We start from the raw sequence: 19,350 nt of genomic DNA, 5'->3' as shown, positions 1-19,350 counted from the left end.
AGCTTCCTTTAATTTGAACAAATTTTCAGAACCCTTCGAGTTTGATTGATCGAGATTCGACTGTATCATGTGACTAACCGTCGGCTTGCATCAAAAAGCAGCGCCCTCAAACATGGATGGTCCATAGGAGTGATCGCAGTCTTTCCATGTTGCAATAACCATGAGTTATCAGCACTCTTTGCTTATCAGCAGCAAGGCGCCGTGCTGTTGCAAGTGGGGCGCGACAGGTAAAGCACCAGTTCTGCCACTACTGTTATGGAGCTCGTCTGAGGGCACTGCTTTTTGATGCGGGCGGACGGTTAGTCACGCAATACTTCTAATTTCTTGCGGGCTTTCTTTATCAGCCGGAAAAAATAAGCAGACAGAAAGTGCCTTGCCAAAAATATGGCACTCCTAAGTTTTTTTCAATTTCCCACAAATTCTTCATTGATGGCGCGGCATTCAGAGCAGGAATTTAAAATTTAGTTAATTGCAGGTAATTATTAAATTCAATGGCATCAACAAAAAAATTGCTGGCTGCTACTCTACTTGACTGTGAACAATGTGCACTTGGGCATCTTCGTGTAGAATGGCCTGTCTTTTTTTAAAAAATGCGAGCCATGACAGCTAGGATGCCCTGTGTATGCATTATGTATCACAAAAGCATGCGCGCTGGCACGACCAATATGTCCGTTTCTTTTTTCAGTTGTACAAGAAAACGTGCATGGCAGCATTAGCAGCCGTGTCCCAGCATGACATCTGGGACATACTGTATAAGTTGCACGATTGTATTAGTAGCACCAATGAAAAATTTTTTAGGGAAATTGCGATACACCGAAAAGTGCGGTACATTGTTTGTAACTTCTGCAGTTCATTGTTGTCTTTTGCTTACCTGCAGATTCTAAAAATGCTGGTGAACAGTATAATATCCAGAAGGAAGCAAATAGCAGTCAGGATCTGAAATCGGTTTCAGTGAGAGGCCTGGGTATTGAGGTAAGTTCCCTTGACTCAGGCATTTAACCGTTATGCCTTATGTGTCCTACATTCAAATCCACTTCTCATGAGCACCAACATGGGAAATGTAACAAGACTGCACATTAGAACTACAGTGCTGCATTTCAGATAAGAAGTCCGTGAACTTGAGATGCCACTACTGTGGTACCAAGTTGGCACATATTCATGTACGGTGCAGTGAATTACGTGTGGTAGTTGTGACCTCCAGCAATGGGCGTGAAGAATGATAGCTAATAGTGGATAGAGACAAAAAAAGGGGAAGAAAGAAAAAAAGAAGTTTACTATGCAGTTTGAGGGTTACTTTTATTAATGGTAGGTAGGTCGCATGGCGGCTGAGTGTGCCTATAGTGATCTTGTCGTGGCAACCAAAAGAAAGTACTGAGGTCACAGTGTGAGTGCTCAAGACGAGGTGAATGGTCTCGCTCCTGTTCAAACACATCCAGGACCACTGTGCCCAGTATTCTGCAGTTTCCCTCCTAGAGTTGCGCAGCAGCTTTTGCCATTGACCTCTTTGACTATGATTCCGGGACTTCCGTCAGCACAGCTTTTGAAGACTAGTTTTGTCTGGCAAGTCAACCAACTGTTCTTATTTTGTTTGGCATATCATTGCAGTCATTTTTAGAAGTTAGCTAGGAAAGCAACGAACACTATAGAGTTTACCTGCATACGAAAATGTCTCATTGCATACAATAAACATGTGCATAGCTTCAGTTTTCCTGTAGCTGCTGCTGGTCACCAGTCATAAAAGGCAGTAGGGCCACATTAACTAGTATTGACTTCTGGAGGTAACAAACCCGTGTTGCATGTTGATCAGCTTTGTCCTAAATGGGCTTGGCTGTAGTATTTCTGTTGTCTTCATTTTTTATCCTTTGTGCAAATATTTGTGTGTCATTGTTTCAGGCACTACAAGTCACAGAAGCAATAAAAAGAGCAGAACGTGAAATTGTAAGGCTGGGACATTCTTCTGCCAGGAATAAAGACAGGTGGGAAAAATGCGTAAATGCAAAAAATTAATCTTTAGTTTAATTGCATGAACATAGCACTGTGGTGTGCATGCATGTTGTGAAAGTAAAGCCATCTTTGTGGTGAGTTTTAAAGCTGCAACATTTGGCAGTATCTGACATGAACTGTTTTGCTACAATGTTGTGAGGAAATCAACAATTGATACTTGATGTTTTTGACACATCACAGAGGATGCAGTTTGGTGCTTTTGGATAAGGAGGCACCACCTAGTGTGAATAGTTTGAAAATTTTGCTTGATTTCAGTTTTGAGTAAGGAAGCTACCCGTCATGGTAGCTCAGTGGTTATGGCCTTTTGCTGCTGAACACAAGGCTGCGGGTTTGGTTCTGGTTGTGGTGGCCATGTTACGAGGGGGGCGGAACGCAGAAATTATCATGTATTTCTATTTACGGGCATGATAAAAATCTCCAACTGGTCAAAATGAATCTAGATCACTCCATTACGGCATACTTCATAGCCTACTGTGCAACTTAGTATGTTAAACACAATTCAATTTTTTTTTAAAAGTATTGGCGAATAGTGTTAAATTTAGTATCAAGTTCGTTAATGTTGAGTAATGTTGCAGTGTGATTATATATAGGAGGAAGCCTAGAAGTGTAGACCAGAATCTGTTCAATAAGTAAACCAAACGGTATTTTACATACCTTGATGCAGAAAACCTGCTAGCACCCCATGGAGGAAGCATTATTGGATAACTAACTGTGAGGTACCATGCAAAAGTAATTCACTGATCCACTAGCTCGTAAGCCTCTGCCTCTCCACAACAACAATGCATTGTGAGCCTTAATGTTCTGGAGCAGTGATTGAGTGCAGGAAGGGTTAAGTATTTCTGGTTAAATCAGGTCATCAGAAGTCATTTTAAGGGGCTTTGCAAAGTGCATTTTCCATGTGTGTTCAAATATAATTCTGATACTGTATATTTGGCTGGTAATGAATATTTCTTGATTTCAATTAATAAATTCTTAAATTTAACTTTACTCAAATAACAGAGTTTGATAATAAATGTTTTAAATATTTGCATGTCTCTAGCCATAAGCCCCCTAAAAATATCAAGAGATCGGCGCAATTTTCAGCAGCTACAGATTATAGATAGCAAACAGCATTTATGCCACAGGCGGCACTGATGACACATTGGAATTGACATTGAAATTGCCATTGAAATAGGCTGTGTCAGCAGCATTATGCAAGCCTGGACTACTATCACGAGGTGTTGTTCTTCACTGCTCTTCTTCCATGAGAACTGTGGCTGTACTAGACTTTTGCTTGCCTTCTGTCACCTTGTTGATGGTTTAAGTCTGGCATGAACCGCAATGGGTGCCCCATTAGTCATTGCTGCATTTAGTGCTTACAAATGCATTGTTATCACGGTGCAGTTGGCTGGAGCAGAATATTTCATAGTTGAAAGTCTCAGGGTCAAAACTGGTTGCAGTTAATTCTTTGAACTTCTGTATTTAATTTTGTCATCATCATTCTCATCATGAATGTGATGACAATTATTTATTGATGTGGACAGGATGCAACATAACAGCTATGGTGCGCAGTGTGGCATGAACAGCTTTTTGGAAATGAGCTTCATTGCCATGACAGCATGAGGATAACTGTTTCTTGCAGACTGTATGTGTTTTGGAATGGCACGTGGCTGGCTGGCTGTGGCATTAACAGCTATTCGTTGTAACAGGCTGAACAGTAGCATCTGTACGGTCTGGTGCATGGGCATAAGAATAGAGTACAAAGTGGGCATTGCATGATGCGTGACTATACATAATTCCCACAGGTGACTACCGTAAAAACCCACGTATAATATGAGATTTTTTCCTATTATTAGCGTCCCAAATTTTCGCTTCGTACTGTGTGCGGATCCGAAAAAATTTGTCAGAAATCTGGGCTAGAAGTTTTGGTTTCATTATTGCTGCGTGGCTATGGCTTGACTTCATTATTGCAGCGTGGCTACGGCTTGGTTTCGTTATTGCTGCGTGACTACAGCATCATTTCTTTATTGTTGAGTGCGCACCTTGGCAGCACACGTGCAAACCATGCTTTGCGAAGTGCATCTTTTTTATTCCGCATTGAAGGACCAAGATGTCCGGGCCACGAAAACAGTACTCGGCTGCTTTCAAGAAAAAGGTTATTTTAGCCGCACAGGACATTGGCAACAGTGCAACTGGGAGGCAGTTTGGAGTCGACGAGAGAAGCATTCGCGGATGGCATCAACAGAAGGAAGCCCTTTTTGCGTGCAGCGGAACGCGCAGAAGCTTTCGCGGCCTGAAGAGCGGGACATTCCCGGAAATCGAACTCTCCCTGACAGAGTTCGTGCACCAACAGCGAGCCGCGCATCTAGCTGTTAGCGTGGAGCTTATGCAAGCAAAAGCTAAGGAGCTTGTAAGAGAAAAAGGGCTAATGAGCTCTGCCTGTGAAAGCGAGCAAGCACTGGATTTATCGCTACATGTGCCGTGCTGGATTTTCCTTACGCCGCCGAACTTTGATTTCGCAAAAGCTGCCCGAATTGTTCGAAGAGCTGCATGTGGCTTTCCAGCGTTATGTTATTTTGCTGCGCAAGTCCAAGAACTTCCAGCTAGGGCAAATCGGCAATGCTGACCAAACGTTTATCTGGACATGCCATTGCCCCTCACTGTGCACAAAAAGGGCTCTAAAGAAGTTTATGTCTGGTCCACTGGCAATGAGAAAACGCGAGTTACTGTCAGGTTGTCGTGCACGGCAGACGGACGCAAGCTCCCGCCTTATGTCGTCTTCAAGTGCAAGACAGTGCCTGAAGGGAAGGAGCTGCCAAAAAAAATTCGGTTGTGAGATGCCATGAGAAAGGCTAGATGAACGAGAATCTTGTTCTCGACTCGATGAAGTCCGTCTGGTGTAGGTGGCCCGGCACACTGTTGTTGTTCCTGTCCAACCTCGTGCTGGACGCATTTCATTGCCATTTGGCCGACTCAGTGAAGAGGCTGTTGTGCGAATCCGGCACTGAACTCGTCATTATCCCGGGTGGGATGACGTCTCAGCTGCAGCCTTTAGATGTTTGCGTGAACAAGCTGTTCAAGGACGCGGTCAAGCGGTGTTATGCAGATTGGATGCGCTCAGGTGAGCCTGCAGTGACGCCGACTGGGCGGCTGAAGCGGGCTTCGCCAGCCACACTATGCAAGTGGATTGTGGATGCATGGGCCATCATACCAGAGGACCTTGTGCGTCCCACATTCAAGAAGTGCGGCATCTCGAATGCGCTCGATGGTACAGAGGATGAGTACCTCTGGAAAGATGTGTCCAACAAGGAACTATCCGAAGAGAGCGCAGCGATTGAAGTGCGGAGTGCAATTTAAATAAATGTTTTCCTCGAGTTTTATACGCGGATAAAACTTTTTTTTTCTATTTTGCGTCTTAAAAGTTTCACCTCGTATATCCTCCTGAGACCCGGGATGCATTTGGGTTCACAGATTTTTCCGAAACTTTCAGAATAAATCAGTATGGTTATGTAGGTGAAAAGTGTTAAATGTTTTTTCAATAGCCGTGATAATTTGAGCTCAGCGCGATGTCCAATATATTGGACACTGGGATGCTACCCGGTCTTTCTTCACCCAGCGCGCACGTAATGACGTACCGCAGATATTACGCAAAACTCGTGAGCAAAAATATTTTAATAACTCAAAAGGCAAAGTATTCAATAAAGTACATAAGAAGAGCATTCCTCTGCTCAAAAAAAAAATTTTGCTCTTGTGTTCATTTCCAGTGGGCAATTTCAAGACACCTGGTTGTCCTTGGTGATGCAGAAGAAGAGCCGACATTTGGTGCAAAAGAACTTTGTTTTCATGTCGCAGCCCTGTAGTCTGCAACGGGCAGCGTTTGTAGTGTCTGCCAGTATTGAGTAGTGGGCAGTGCTCTTTTCTTGGGGTTCTCGAGGAGACAGCCGAGCCTGCTTTGATGGCGGATGCCGCTCGGCTTCGTTCTCACTCTCCGTTTCGTCCTGCTTCTTCCCTTGAGCCACGAGACTCTCAGCAACAGATTGGTGGCACTGCATATATTTGAGTATATCTTTCCGCTGTTTCTTTAGGGAGCGTATGTCCCGCATGTTCTGCACCCAGGAGTTGTTGAGGGCAATGTCGAAGAGGTGAAAGATGGCTCTGATTGTCCACTTGTTGACGCCTGCTTTTACATGTAGTAACTTATCATTCGGTCCGCCTTGTCAACGCCGCCCATGTTGAAGTTGTACATGCGAACAATATCTGGTAGAGGGATATTGATATGTTTTTCCCTTACAAGACCACCTTCGACAGTAGGTGTCTTGCGGGTCCAAGCCATGGATTGAAAAAAAGAAACGTTATTGGCTTAATTCATCAGACACGCGAGGCCGGTCCCCCGAAGAAAAAAAGAGACGCGATTTCGTCCACAAGCCGCTAAACGCGAACAGTACTCGCCTGCTGTTCATAACAAGGCCATCGCAAAAGCGCGGTCAAAATAACCGGGTTGAGTCCTAGCGTCCAACATAATGGACACGCGAAATCAAATGAAGAGTAAAAAAAGGTAAGCGCGCGAACAGGTAAAATTTTGTATTCTGCGCGTACGCTGTTGTATTACCTTTAATATAAAATCAAAGATATGCCGTAAAAGCAGGTAGAAATGCGAGAAACAGTGCTTACTACTCCGGCGGCTGCCGTAAAACGCCGCGCCGCTTAATGCCGCCATTGTGGAACTGTTTCGGCGGGAATTTGAACGATGTATTTTCATCAATGCTGCATAGATGGCGCAAGCAGGTGTCCAATAGTTGTACAGTGCGGTTTTATGACGATGAAAGCCTTGTCACAGGAGTACTGTCTCATATCTGAATGTCCAATATATTGGACAAATCCCCATAGCGGGGTCTCAGGAGGATATATGCGGGTTCGTATTATACGCGAGTTTTTACGGTATTTCTCCATGTAGGACAGGCATCCCCATGGCAGCCTCTGCAGGCCCCTCACACAAAGGCAAATTTTTCGGCTGTATTATGTATAACTGCAACAGTCAATGCATTGTCTATGTCACAAATTTTGCACATCCTTTGGCTTTTTCCAGTGGATGAACAGGAGCACGTAGAAATGCCAAAAAGTTTCACGAGATCCCTGCCAAAATTTCAGTACCCCATTATTTCACAGTGATCATCGCTGCATGTTAGGTCATATTTTTACAGCTTTGGTGTGAACCCCTCTCAAGTTCCTCACTTACCATATCTCTCTCTTTGGCACTGACAAAAATGGACTAGTTAATAACAAGGCATGCTTTGCTATAGAAGCAAACCCTTAATGTAATGAACACGGAAATAGCAAATTATTAGATATATTTCTCGTTGATATTAGCATGTAACAAATACATGCCTATGATGAATATCGGATACAGTCGATCCCGGATATATCAAACTCGGATATGTTGAATTATTGTCTATATCGAATAATTATAAAATCCCCTTGAAAACCTCGTGCAAAAGTGTAGTGATGTGCTAGGTTACATTGAACTCCCGTTCACCGCCACATTCAATATATCGAACGCTGCACAGCACCGTGCCACGCCCCTGCAAGCACACTTCTCCTAAGGGAAAAACAGTCACTTCTCACATTGTTAGAAATATTTAATGCCGACAAAATTGAAATGGCACTGTTTTGACAGATGCTGTCAAACAAGATACAGTCGAACCTCAATATATCGAACATTGTAGTGATTGCGAAAGAGTTCGACATACCCAAAATTCTATATATAAAATTACATAAAAAACGCATCAAAACTTCTGCAAATCAATCAATGAACCAAGGGCGCGATCAGGGATTGTTCGGAGTGCGCGTTCGGTTGCACCGCGTGCAGTTGGCCTAGGCCGCGACGACTTCGTCAGCCGTGAGTGCGTGGTCAATTGCGCCGCACGCAATTAGCCTAGGCAGCGCCAACTAGGCAGGCCAAACGTGCGCGGCACAACCTAGGCAGGCTTAGGCAGCCTAGGCAGACCAAACGCGTGCTTCGAACAGCGATCCCCGATCGCGCCCTAATCTAGGCGCAGGTAATACGCACTTGAAGCTTCACACAAAGTATTTATTTATTTGGCTGAAAGTACTATAGCAGTGTAGCCTGCTTACTGGCAACTGCATGCTTAAACACGAAGTCCTCAACGTAGTCTAAATGATCCACAAGTGATAGGCCGATGCCCTTTATCGCACCACAGTAGCGGCGTAGACCGGCGTAGCCTCAGTTGAAGTCGGGAGCGGGGCAACATCAGCGCTTGCGGGATAAACCTCGACAGCATCTTCGTTTGGCAGCTACTTCTGCTGCGATCTCCAAGTCCATCAATCGAAGCATTTTGAAACATTGTCAGTGACAAAGTATTAAGTGGCGTCTGGCAAGACATCTATGAGTGAGCCCAGTTATTCAAACCCCCAGTCCTCACGAGGTGCGGCAGGTGCAGAGCGTGGCACCAAGGAGGAGTCGGTGCGACAAATGCAATGTGTCGTTGACGTTGTCGAACTAGCCAAGCCGCTGCGTGCATACGCTGCTACATTCACATGGCGTCCTCGGTGCAATCGCAGCAGTCGGGAACGCCTATCGTGCCACCACTATCTTCGAGGGTGTTGTGGGAAAGCTCACCGCCTGTCAAAGGAGTGCATGTGGTCTGAGGTGGCGGAGTTCAATATATCGATTTTACGTCCGAGCCCGTTCGAAATAAAAAATTAAAATTCATGAGATTTTCCAGGTGATATAGAAAGTGTTTGATATGCGCAATAATTCGATATATCGAGGTTTGACTGTATTAAATCTGAAGGGAAGTACATGCCATGGAGTAAAAATGAGCGGAGTGCTCTCAGTTGCTCGCTGTGCATATGGAAGCATGGCTCACGCAAACTGTGTCCGTTCATGATTGGCAAGAGCAGATAGCCGCTCTGCTTCAAGAACGCAAAAGCCTCCCGGTCCGATATGCATCCCAAAAGAAAGCATGGATGACATTCTAAGTTTTCACCGAGTGGTGTCGGGCTTGGGATGCCGAAGTAGAGATGCTGCACTTCTGGCTTTGTTTCTTGTAAACAAAGGCTTTCCGCGAATGGTGTTTTAGAATTCTGGATGGATCTTTATGTTACAGTTTGAATTTAATAATACTGCCGCATGCCACATCCACACTTCATGGAAAGACCATTGCGCAACAGTGCACAAGACTCATTGCCATGCGATTCTCGAGTGCTGAACGCATTCACTTCATGCCTGCATAGTTACACGTGAGTAGGAATGGACACTGATGTTAATAAAGTTGAAAGCTACTCATGGAACTAACAGCATGTGTATAGTGTCGGCAGTCACCGACGCAGGGACAAGAGGGGAAAGTCCGAGAACGAAGGGACGTATGCTGGGCAGCGAGGCATCGGAGCACTAAGCGGCACTCAAGAGGCGCACAGACTTTTTAGGGCGGTCAAGAAGCATGCGCAACTGGTTCCAACCAGAAGTTGGTTCTGAAATCTGACGTAACGATTCACCTGACTCGTTGCCCACATACTATAACGATCGGCCATTAAACAGCATATTGTAATGAACTTGGAGCTGTGCATGTTCATGAGCGATTCACAGTACAAGTGTGCTGATGGCGGCAGAGTGCATACCCAGCAGGCTAGTTTACTTCTGCAGTGCGTCCATTTCCATTTTGAATAAAAACGCTCAACAAGCACTTCAACGCATGCAAGGCGCACCGCAGTCTCATGTCCGGGCAGCACAGGCTTTTAGGGCTAGCATTGCAAAGACCATTCTGCAGCGTGAGTGACTTGCAGCGTTTGTGAACAATTTTAAGTAAGCTTTTGTGCATTTGACTCGGGGCTTTGGCAAATCGGTAAGTCCCACTTTTTACAATCTCGGGAAACTGGCCGAGACATGCAGAGATTTCGGTTTAGCTTCAGGTAGTTACATTTTATATTTTGAATCGTCAATATATTGAACTGTTTCATAATCCTCTTTGAGTTCGATATATCTGGGATTGACTGCATAATAAAGGTATTTCTGTGTCAAATTTGACTTTGTGTTAATGAGGTTCGACTGTGTTACACTTTGTTATGAATAGCATTTGTTGGAGCAAACATGATCTGAATTGAGAAGTATTTTGTGTGTTGTGGTAATGAGGAAAGCATTAACAGCTTAATTTACGTTACAAAATAGTATAGATCACATTCTACTAAGCTTTGATTCACATGTGTTGTAGAGACGTTATTATTTCTTCTCCAATTTTGTTGCATCTGTGTGCAAGTTCATGTGCGCTAGACCGGAGTACATATATTCTTAAGCTGTTGGCTCTTTTTGGACTGTTTTTGTTGCTTACAGAGACAAAGTAATGCACGCACAGGTGGAAAAGAAGATAGAAGAGCAAAGGCAGTTGATTCGTCAGTTGCAGTCTAAAGAGCGATCTATTGCTGCTGAGCAGCAGCATCGGAAAGGCAATGACAAGTTGAGGATCTTTTGATGAAAAGAGTGAGCTACTTTTCCTCCTTATTTGTTGAATATACAGTTAAACTTTGATATAACAAAGGAAATCAAATTGACAGTTCGCTTCAGTGTAGTTAAATTTTGTTATATTGAAATTCAAACTTTTATGCAAGTACAGTTGCCGGTGAATTGTTCTTACATTGAAGGGAGGCGCAAGATTTTGCTAATTATCTGGGAAATTAAAGAAAAATAAATTCAATTAGAAAAAAATTATTCTGTTGAATTCGAGAGTTGGCGACGAAAGATACGGTTTCATACCGCGTAACGGTATCTTCACATTGGCAGTACAGTGTGAAGCCTGTCACACTTTCGCATCCACTCTGCACCCATGGCTGATAATGTCGCCTGCAATGGGATGACATTATCATGAAAAGTGCTGGCAGTAGGCAGCGAATGCTTGGCCTTCTTTTCCCTTCAGTGTGTGTCTGAAACTTTAGATTACACGACCTCTAGTACTAAACGTGCAGGAAGACTGTGCACATGATGCCATGCAATCTCGGCCCGCCCGCTCTTTGCACACATGGCAGATTGTCTCTAGAACAAGTTCGTGGGTTGCGTATCCACTCAGCTGCACTGACAGCCATGCGCAGCCACGGCAGCTCTAAAAAGAAAGTGATGCATGCCAACCTGCCCCCTCCCTCCCCTTCCTCTCTCATGCATGCTTGATTGGATTACCTCAAGTTCACTCCGCTCTCCCTCTTTCTCCTTGCTTGTGTGGGAACACAGCACTCCCCATTCTTGGCTCACCCTCGCACGCTTTCACTCGCACCAAAAGCACACAGCCAATGCCTCCTAGATAGCATAATGCCAGTGCACTTCGGTTCATGATGTCGTGTTACCTTGCTCGACAGCCATAGGACCTAATGGGGATGCTCCTGAGTAAGCCGTGGTGAATTTGATGTCACCGCTTTGTTCATGACAGTGGCAATGGAATAGAATGGTAATGGAAATTTTAGTCCAAGTAACATGACGTCATAAAGCAGAGTGCACAGGCATGCCATCTTAGTCGGGAACAACATAAAGAGGCAGGAGAGGCCCTGCCCAGATGACCGAAGCTAAAAAAATAGTCGCGCTAATGGACTCGGTCCAGTTGAAGTGCGGACTGCCATGTTCTCCATCGGCACAGTCACCGGCCGTCCGGCTCATAACGTCAGTCTAGAGTACGTGCCCATTGGTGGAAGCTCGTGTGCATCCATCTTTGAGGGGCAATTACCACTACCTTCTAAAGTTGTGCTCCACTGTAGGAGGCGTTGATGCAGCGTGTGGGGTGCGATAGGATTTAAACGCAACAAGACACTGCTTTGCTTCAGCAGCCGCTCTTGGTTGCACAGCGCACCATTTGAGAGGCACATTCGCAGGCAGCTGCTTGTCATTTTTAATTTGACCATCTCCATTCATGGAAGTTCCCATTTATTGTCTCGGTGTACCTTCATGGTGGCAGTGAAATTTCGTGATATTGAAATCATGTATAAACACACTTCATTATATTGCAGGTCTAAATACAGTAGAACCTCGTATGTTTCAGAAAATACGGGAGAAAAAAGTACCAACTGAGAAAACGTACGATCCGAAGTAACTAAAAAAATTTGGCAGACTCAACTTGGCATCTACGTAATGCGAAGCATCACACGGATCGTTGCGGCACAAGATGCCGATGCGTGTTGAGCTGGTGATGCTCCGGTGGCCCCAGACGCGTTTTGTTGTTATCCTATTGCGTGGTGTTTTAGGAGGGCGATCGGAAACTGAAACAAAACGTGATTCCCACATCGCGCCGCCTGCAGCAGGGAACGGTGGCGCGTTTGGATTATCGCCTACTAGTAGCGGGCAGTATGTTACCAATGGCACTACTCACCACGTACTGTAAAACAGATAGGTGAAGATGCTTATCGCAATAGGTTTGGTGGCGATAGCTGTGAATGCAGCGTGTAGCAACTCCAGTGGAGATTTTCTGCTACTGGAATAAGAAACTGTGCGCGCCGTTGTTTTCACATCAGGCGGGTGGCTATATATTGTTCTTGATCGCGTGCGCCTCGCGCCTTTTCTTGTTCACTTGGGATCTAGAGGCCAGAAAGTATACGATCTCAGTCTGCAGCAGGGAACAGCGGTGCGTTTTAGTTATCGCTTATTAAAAGCATGCGCTACAGCTACGCTTCCGACGGCACCGTGCACTGTGAAACAAATAGGCAAAGATGCTTATCACAATAGGATTGGCAGTGATAGCTGTGAATGCCGCATGTGACGACCCCGGAGAAGATTTGCTGGCACTGAAATGAGAAGCTGAGTGTGTGCTGGCGTTTTCACGTGAGATGGCCGGGCAGTTATATACTGTTCTCAATCGCACATGCATTGCACTTTGTTTACATGAGATCTAGTGACCGGAAAACGTATCGTACGATCGCAGTTTGGCAACGTACTGAACGTTGGTGCTGAAAAATGATATTTTCCAGGAACGTATGAACGAGTCAAAACTGAGTAACTCTACTGGGTCATTTCGTGTGTTCTCGGGTGGGAACGTTAGCGCCAGGGAAATTTACGTATCTGGAACGTATCAACAAGGTTTTACTGTACATGGTTTTTATGGGCAAGCAATTATGAAAAATTAAAAGCTTTGTTATGTTGAGAATTTTGTTATATTGAAGTCCGTTATATCAGGGTTTAAATGTATTAGCTCCCTTCTCATTTTCTTGCACAAGGCACTTAAAATATTGTGCTGCCATTGTCAGTTTTGAAAGAAGCTTGGACCTCATTTATTATACCTTAAGTATGGCTTTTACAGAATTGCTTTTCCTTGTTCTTTCCAGACTCTTTGTGACTGGCTTGTCTTCGCGTGTGTGTGTGTGTGTGTGTGTGTGTGTGTGTGTGTGTGTGTGTGTGTGTGTGTGTGTGTGCGCGCGCACGCACGTGCGCTCCAGTGACAATGGGTGAACACCTTGTTTGAACTCATTTGAAGACAAGTGAGGATGCAAATGGCAATTTGTAAATAAAGAAAGGCAGAGCCCTTTTTGGAAAAAATTTTCAATCTCAAGGCCTGTGTGTATTTCCTATGCTCCTGATGGCATGTTAATATCAGTGAACTGTGAGCAGAGTGCTGGTAATATTTATTACTATTCTAGGTGTCCACAAGCAATGAACCAAGTGTGTCTGGCACCATATTGTGAGCAAAATTTTCCTTCCCTGAAAAAATTTGAGTGCTATCTCAACCAGGAGCACTCTCTATGGATTACACCAAAATTATATTTTGAGTGCTACGAAAGAAGTGATGTGACTGTGGTTCTGAAAATAACTGCCGAGAGATTGAGTGAGTGGCATTGCACCAAGAAGACAAGTTCACAGGAAGATGGAGGCTTGAAGTGATGAGCTGTGATAGAACAAGGAACGTTGCTGAAGCCAACATTTTGACAAGGGGACTTGTCTTCATCAGGGCAGCAACTGATTTCTTTAGCGGTGGCCTTTTTATGTATGCAGAACTTACTCTACCACACCCTCAGTGGTGGAAGAGGAAGAGGAAAAGCCGGTGCATGGTGGGGGGTAGGTAATGTCAAAGTACAAAGGTAAAAGAAAAATATGGAACAGAGGAGGGACGGAGAGATGATAGAAAAGAGGAAACAATGGCGGTACTGGTATGGGGTTCTTTAAAAGAGTGGAGGTAAAAAGAAACGCCGTGACGAAGACAATTCCCCTTGTCAATATGTTGGCTTCAGTGGTGATCTTTATTCTAGGCTACTGCTCATTGCACCAAAGGTAATTTCATGAATAGTCAGCAGCTGGATTTTCTGTTTTTTATATATAAATTACAGGTCTGGACTCTGACAGCTTAGTGCTACAACATACAGTGAAACATCGTTAAACTGTAGTTGGCTGGAGCTCAGAAAAAGTATGTACTAAACGGTAGTACTGCTTAACCAAAATAGCGTGAGATCGCCCACTTACCTGTCAAAAACGGAACTTGGAGAGAGTACGATGAAAGGGCAAAAAACATGCAGTATTTATTCATTTCGCTCGAAAAAAGTATGTTATTTTCGTTTGATGCCGTGGCGGCCTAACAACTACAACAGCGGCCTCAAACAACTCATCAGGCAACTATGGAAATAGAAGTGGAGGGGACTGAAATCGCCCCGGAAGAACTAAACGAGGCAGGATGGCTCGCCGCCCATAAGACCCTACAGCGAAGCAAACCAAGCCTTAACGAATCCAAAGCCATACCGCGTACAAGAACTAATTCGGTAGCGCAGACGCCGTCGTCCCGTCCGCGTCGGCAAGTGCCGAAGCCCCCACCGCTGCCGGAAGATGACTTCAAAGTGGTTCTCCGACCGCGTGACAGATTCAATACAGCCGGCTGGAGCTCCGCGCTCATCACCGATAACATCATGAGAACGGCCGCTCTGGAAGCGGCAACGCAGCTAGAAGACATGATCCGAATCAACACCAGCCAAAATATCATTATTGTCAGCACACCAAGAGAAGACAACGCCGTCAAATACAGCCAAATCAAGGAGCTCAAATTACAAGAGAAGAGATTCAGCATGACTACGTACATTACGGCGCCCGAAAACTCGGCCAAAGGAATCATCCATGGGATTCCGGACTACGACACACAAGAAGACATTATTAGAAGTTTGGCGCGTAATACCCCCCGGGTCCTGCACGCCAGGCGCATGGGCAAGACGTCCTCAGTTATCATCGTTTTTCAAGGTGAAGAAGTACCACACTACGTCAACTACCGAAATACTACTTACCGATGCCTTGTGTACAAGAAGAAGATCGAAGTGTGCGGAATCTGCCGAAAAGTCGGCCACCGGGACGATGTGTGCCCCACCCCGAACGAAAAATGTTGTATCCGGTGCGGCAAGCAAAACCTGCCAACAGACCATGACTGCGAACTAGTATGCGCTATCTGCAACGGCAACCATCTCTCCGGCTCAAAGCAATGCAGGAAACGTTTCCAAATCCCCTACATCATCCGACAACGACAGTGGCAGAAACTCTCGGTGGAAGAACAGAACCACCCTAACGAGCGCAGGCAAAGTAGATCGCAAGAACGCCGATCGATGCAGAACAGCCAAGAAACCAGTGTAAGCTTTTTTCCCGGAGGATCGAGCAGTAGGAGCCGATCTCGGTCTTACCCGAGACTAAGCTCAACTCCGAGTGCCACCGACTCCGACGGGACGTCGCGGAACCGGTCGAGTTCTGGGAGACGAACGACACCGACTAACAGCGGTCCGCAGGTGAGCTGGGCTAACATGGTCTCTTCTCCCAATGCTCAGTATCCTAAGATGCAGGCTCTCGAGGCAGAACTCCAACAAATGAGGCAGTTAATAGAACAACAGAGAACCGAAATCACTAAGCAGCGTGCAGAAATCACCCGACTACAACAAAAACAACAGGAGCGCAGTCAAACGCCGCGCCCAACCCCACCATCTAATCCCTCACTCAACACCACAGCACCACCACATAAACGTAAGGCAGAAGATCATACAGACAACTCTTCACACATATCCCCAAGATTCGAGAAACTAGAACATATGATTACTGAACTTGCCAACCAGATGCTTCAGCAACATCAGGAGAATGGTGCCCACTTGCAACAAATAAGCGCACGTCTAGACGCTCTGGAAACCAGAACCACCAACCTAGAATCTCGGGTAGCCGCGACCGAAGCCAAAGTACTTCGCTGGGAGTCGAGATTTACATCCACGGCCTCCGGCTCCCTTAAGGGCGTGGCATCCAAACCCTATGACCGTCCACCCCTATCCGAAATCTCCAAACCGATCGCTGAACCCTCGCCATCTCAAAATGGCTCACACTCCTAACTACAATATCTGGCAGTGGAACTGCCGTGGGTTTCGCCGCAAACAGGGAAACCTTCAGCAGTTCCTTCGGGGTAAGGCGGCCCGTGATATCATTGCCCTTCAGGAGACGGGAGGCCACGCAAAATTGGCAGGGTACAAATCCTATAATGCTTCTGGGTCGGATTCCACCACCGCTATTCTAGTTCACAGAAACCTAACAGTCATTAAACATGATATTGAAGAAGTCGACATAGACCACGTCTTTATTGAACTCATTCCTAAACGTAAGGAGGATGAAAGCATATTCATTCTTAATGTCTACAGTAGCCCAAAGTGCCGACGTCACAAGTTCGGAACTCTATTCAGGAAGGTTCTCAGAATCTCCCAACAAAAGGCCATATTATTATTAGGTGACTTTAACGCTCCCCACACTGCATGGGGATACCGCACAGAGGTAGTCAAAGGTCGTAATCTTTGGCTAGAAGCCCAACAACAGGGACTGACTCTTATCACAGACCCCCAGACACCCACCCGTATCAGGAATAGTGTCAGTGTTGACACCACTCCCGACCTAACTTTCATCAAAAACATAGGCAACTATGATTGGACTAATACCGGGGAAAGCCTCGGTGGCGATCATTATATCATAGAAATCCACATTCAGGCGGGTCCACCCCGCAAGAAGGGCAAACGAGTTTCGCTCACGGAATGGGACCGCTTCCGCCAGATTCGGGAGACAACCGCCACCGAGCATATAAACGATCTCGAGGCCTGGATCGGGGATCTCAGAGATTGCGTGAAACGCGCCACGAGGGAAATCCCTGAAGACGATGGTCTGGTAGAGGTGGATAGCCGCCTCCTGCACTTGTGGGAAGCCAAAAATAGCATGCAAACCCGCTGGAAAAAGAATAAACTAAACCGTACACTCCGCTTGCGCATCGCGCAAATTAACATAGAAATCGAGGAATACGCTAACCAATTAACCAAAAACCAATGGGAAAAGGTATGCGATAGCATGCAGGGACAACTCGGTCTAGCCAAAACGTGGAATCTCCTCCGATACCTTATGGACCCGGATAAGAGTAAATCCGAGCAGAGGAAATGCCTCAATAAGATCACTCACCAATACCAGGGCACGAACGACGAGCTCCTAACAGAGCTCAAAACCCGGTACATAGGCACAAATGCACAAATCCCCCAGAAACCATACACTGGTCCGGAGAATCTTAACCTAGACGCACCCATCCTAGAGGCTGAAGTACGAGCCGTCTTGCTGAAACTCTGAACTAAATCTGCACCAGGCCCCGATGGAATAACGAATAAGTCCCTCCGAAATCTAGACGACCTATCTATCACTGCCCTAACAGAGTACTTCAACCGCTGTTGGGAAACAGGTTCTATCCCCTCGCAGTGGAAGCATGCACAAATAATATTCATACCTAAACATGGTAAGCGACTACAGCTCGAGAACTTACGCCCGATCTCTCTGACCTCATGCGTAGGAAAACTCATGGAGCACGTTATACTTAACCGCCTCCACAATTTTGCGGAGGACAACAACTTATTGCCGAACTCCATAATTGGCTTTCGTCCAAAACTTTCCACGCAAGACATCATGCTTCAGCTTAAACACCAAGTTCTGGACCACATACCCAAGAATGGTACCCGGGCTGTCCTGGGCCTTGATCTTATAAAGGCCTTTGACAACGTAGCGCATCAGGCTATACTAGAGAATCTGCAGTACCTAGGTGTGGGCCAGAGGACCTACAACTACATCAAAGATTTCCTCAACCACCGCACAGCGGAACTAAGAATAGGAGAACTACAATCGGACAAGATCCCTCTTGGAAGTCGTGGCACACCGCAAGGATCAGTCTTATCCCCGTTCCTCTTTAATTTAGCGATGATCAGATTACCGGAACAACTTAATCAGATTCCAGGTCTACACCACAGTCTGTATGCCGACGACATTACCCTGTGGGTGGTTAAAGGTAGCGATGGAGATATAGAAACCACGCTGCAACAAGCTGTAGACACGGTTGAAAAGTACGTTACCGACAAAGGCCTCGCCTGCTCCCCGCAAAAATCAGAACTCTTCCTACTCAGAGCCCCTACAAACCGCAAATCCGACACTGCGCCATCCCCAGAAATCACTGTGCGAGCCGGAGGAGGCACGATCCCGGTGGTGACCACCATCCGTGTACTAGGCCTCTTCATGCAAGCTCACGGGCGCAACGGCAACACAATTCATAAACTGGAAGCATGCGTTCAGCAGACGATGCGACTCATTTCAAGAATTGCCAACCGACACTCTGGCATGAAAGAAGCCAACCTCATAAGGTTGGTAAAAGCCTTCGTTCTCAGCCGCATCACCTACATCACCCCGTACCTCTGCCTCAAAGCGGCTGAGAGAGAGAAAATAGAGGGGATTATCCGGAGGTCCTATAAACAGGCTCTTGGGCTACCTATAAGAACGGCCAACGCTAAATTGCTAGCCCTAGGTGTGCACAACACCCTCGATGAACTAGTAGAAGCGCACCTTATATCTCAATACGAAAGGCTAGCTCAGAGTGCCGCCGGGCGAAACATCCTCCAGAATCTCAGCATCAACTACGAGTCGATGCAAAGCATTAAAGTAGACATTTCTCACGATCAGAGGCGTCATCTCAAAATTAATCCACTCCCTAAAAACATGCACCCCGAATTCCACAAGGAAAGGAGGGCCGAGCGGTCCAAAGCCCTACATCAGAAATTCCACTCCTTCAAAGACGTAGTCTATGTCGACGCAGCAGAATACATAGAACGCAACTGTATGTCCCTTGCTGTGGTGGACTCCTCAGGTCAAATACGCGCTAGTGGTTCAATTCGCACCAGAAGTTCCGAAACAGCGGAAGAGGCGGCTATCGCTCTGGCAATAGCCTCCACACATTGTCATTACATTATTAGCGATTCCAGAGCAGCAGTACGCAATTTTGCGAAAGGTCGGGTCTCGGCTCCCGTAAACACATAATAGACACAAACCAACACCCACGACCAATCCAGATCATTTGGGCACCAGCACACTCCTCC

General features: G+C 45.9%; 1 protein-coding gene across 2 annotated transcripts in view; it reads left to right on the top strand.

Annotated features, from left to right (window-relative positions):
* The window catches only part of LOC142586857 (zinc finger CCCH-type with G patch domain-containing protein), a 59,612-nt gene that overhangs the window by 20,336 nt on the left and 19,926 nt on the right, over window positions 1-19,350 (top strand). For both annotated transcript variants that reach the window (XM_075697741.1, XM_075697734.1), the window contains exons 9-11: window positions 878-972; window positions 1,894-1,976; window positions 10,331-10,477. In XM_075697741.1, the coding sequence (XP_075553856.1) occupies window positions 878-972; window positions 1,894-1,976; window positions 10,331-10,469 (317 nt within the window). In that variant the 3' untranslated portion in view covers window positions 10,470-10,477. The remainder of the gene's footprint in view (window positions 1-877; window positions 973-1,893; window positions 1,977-10,330; window positions 10,478-19,350) is intronic.

The sequence above is a fragment of the Dermacentor variabilis genome, chromosome 1, assembly GCF_050947875.1.
Source record: "Dermacentor variabilis isolate Ectoservices chromosome 1, ASM5094787v1, whole genome shotgun sequence".
Taxonomy (NCBI): domain Eukaryota; kingdom Metazoa; phylum Arthropoda; class Arachnida; order Ixodida; family Ixodidae; genus Dermacentor; species Dermacentor variabilis.
Note: the sequence above shows the minus strand (reverse complement) of the source record. Positions and strands in the feature narration are given on the sequence as shown.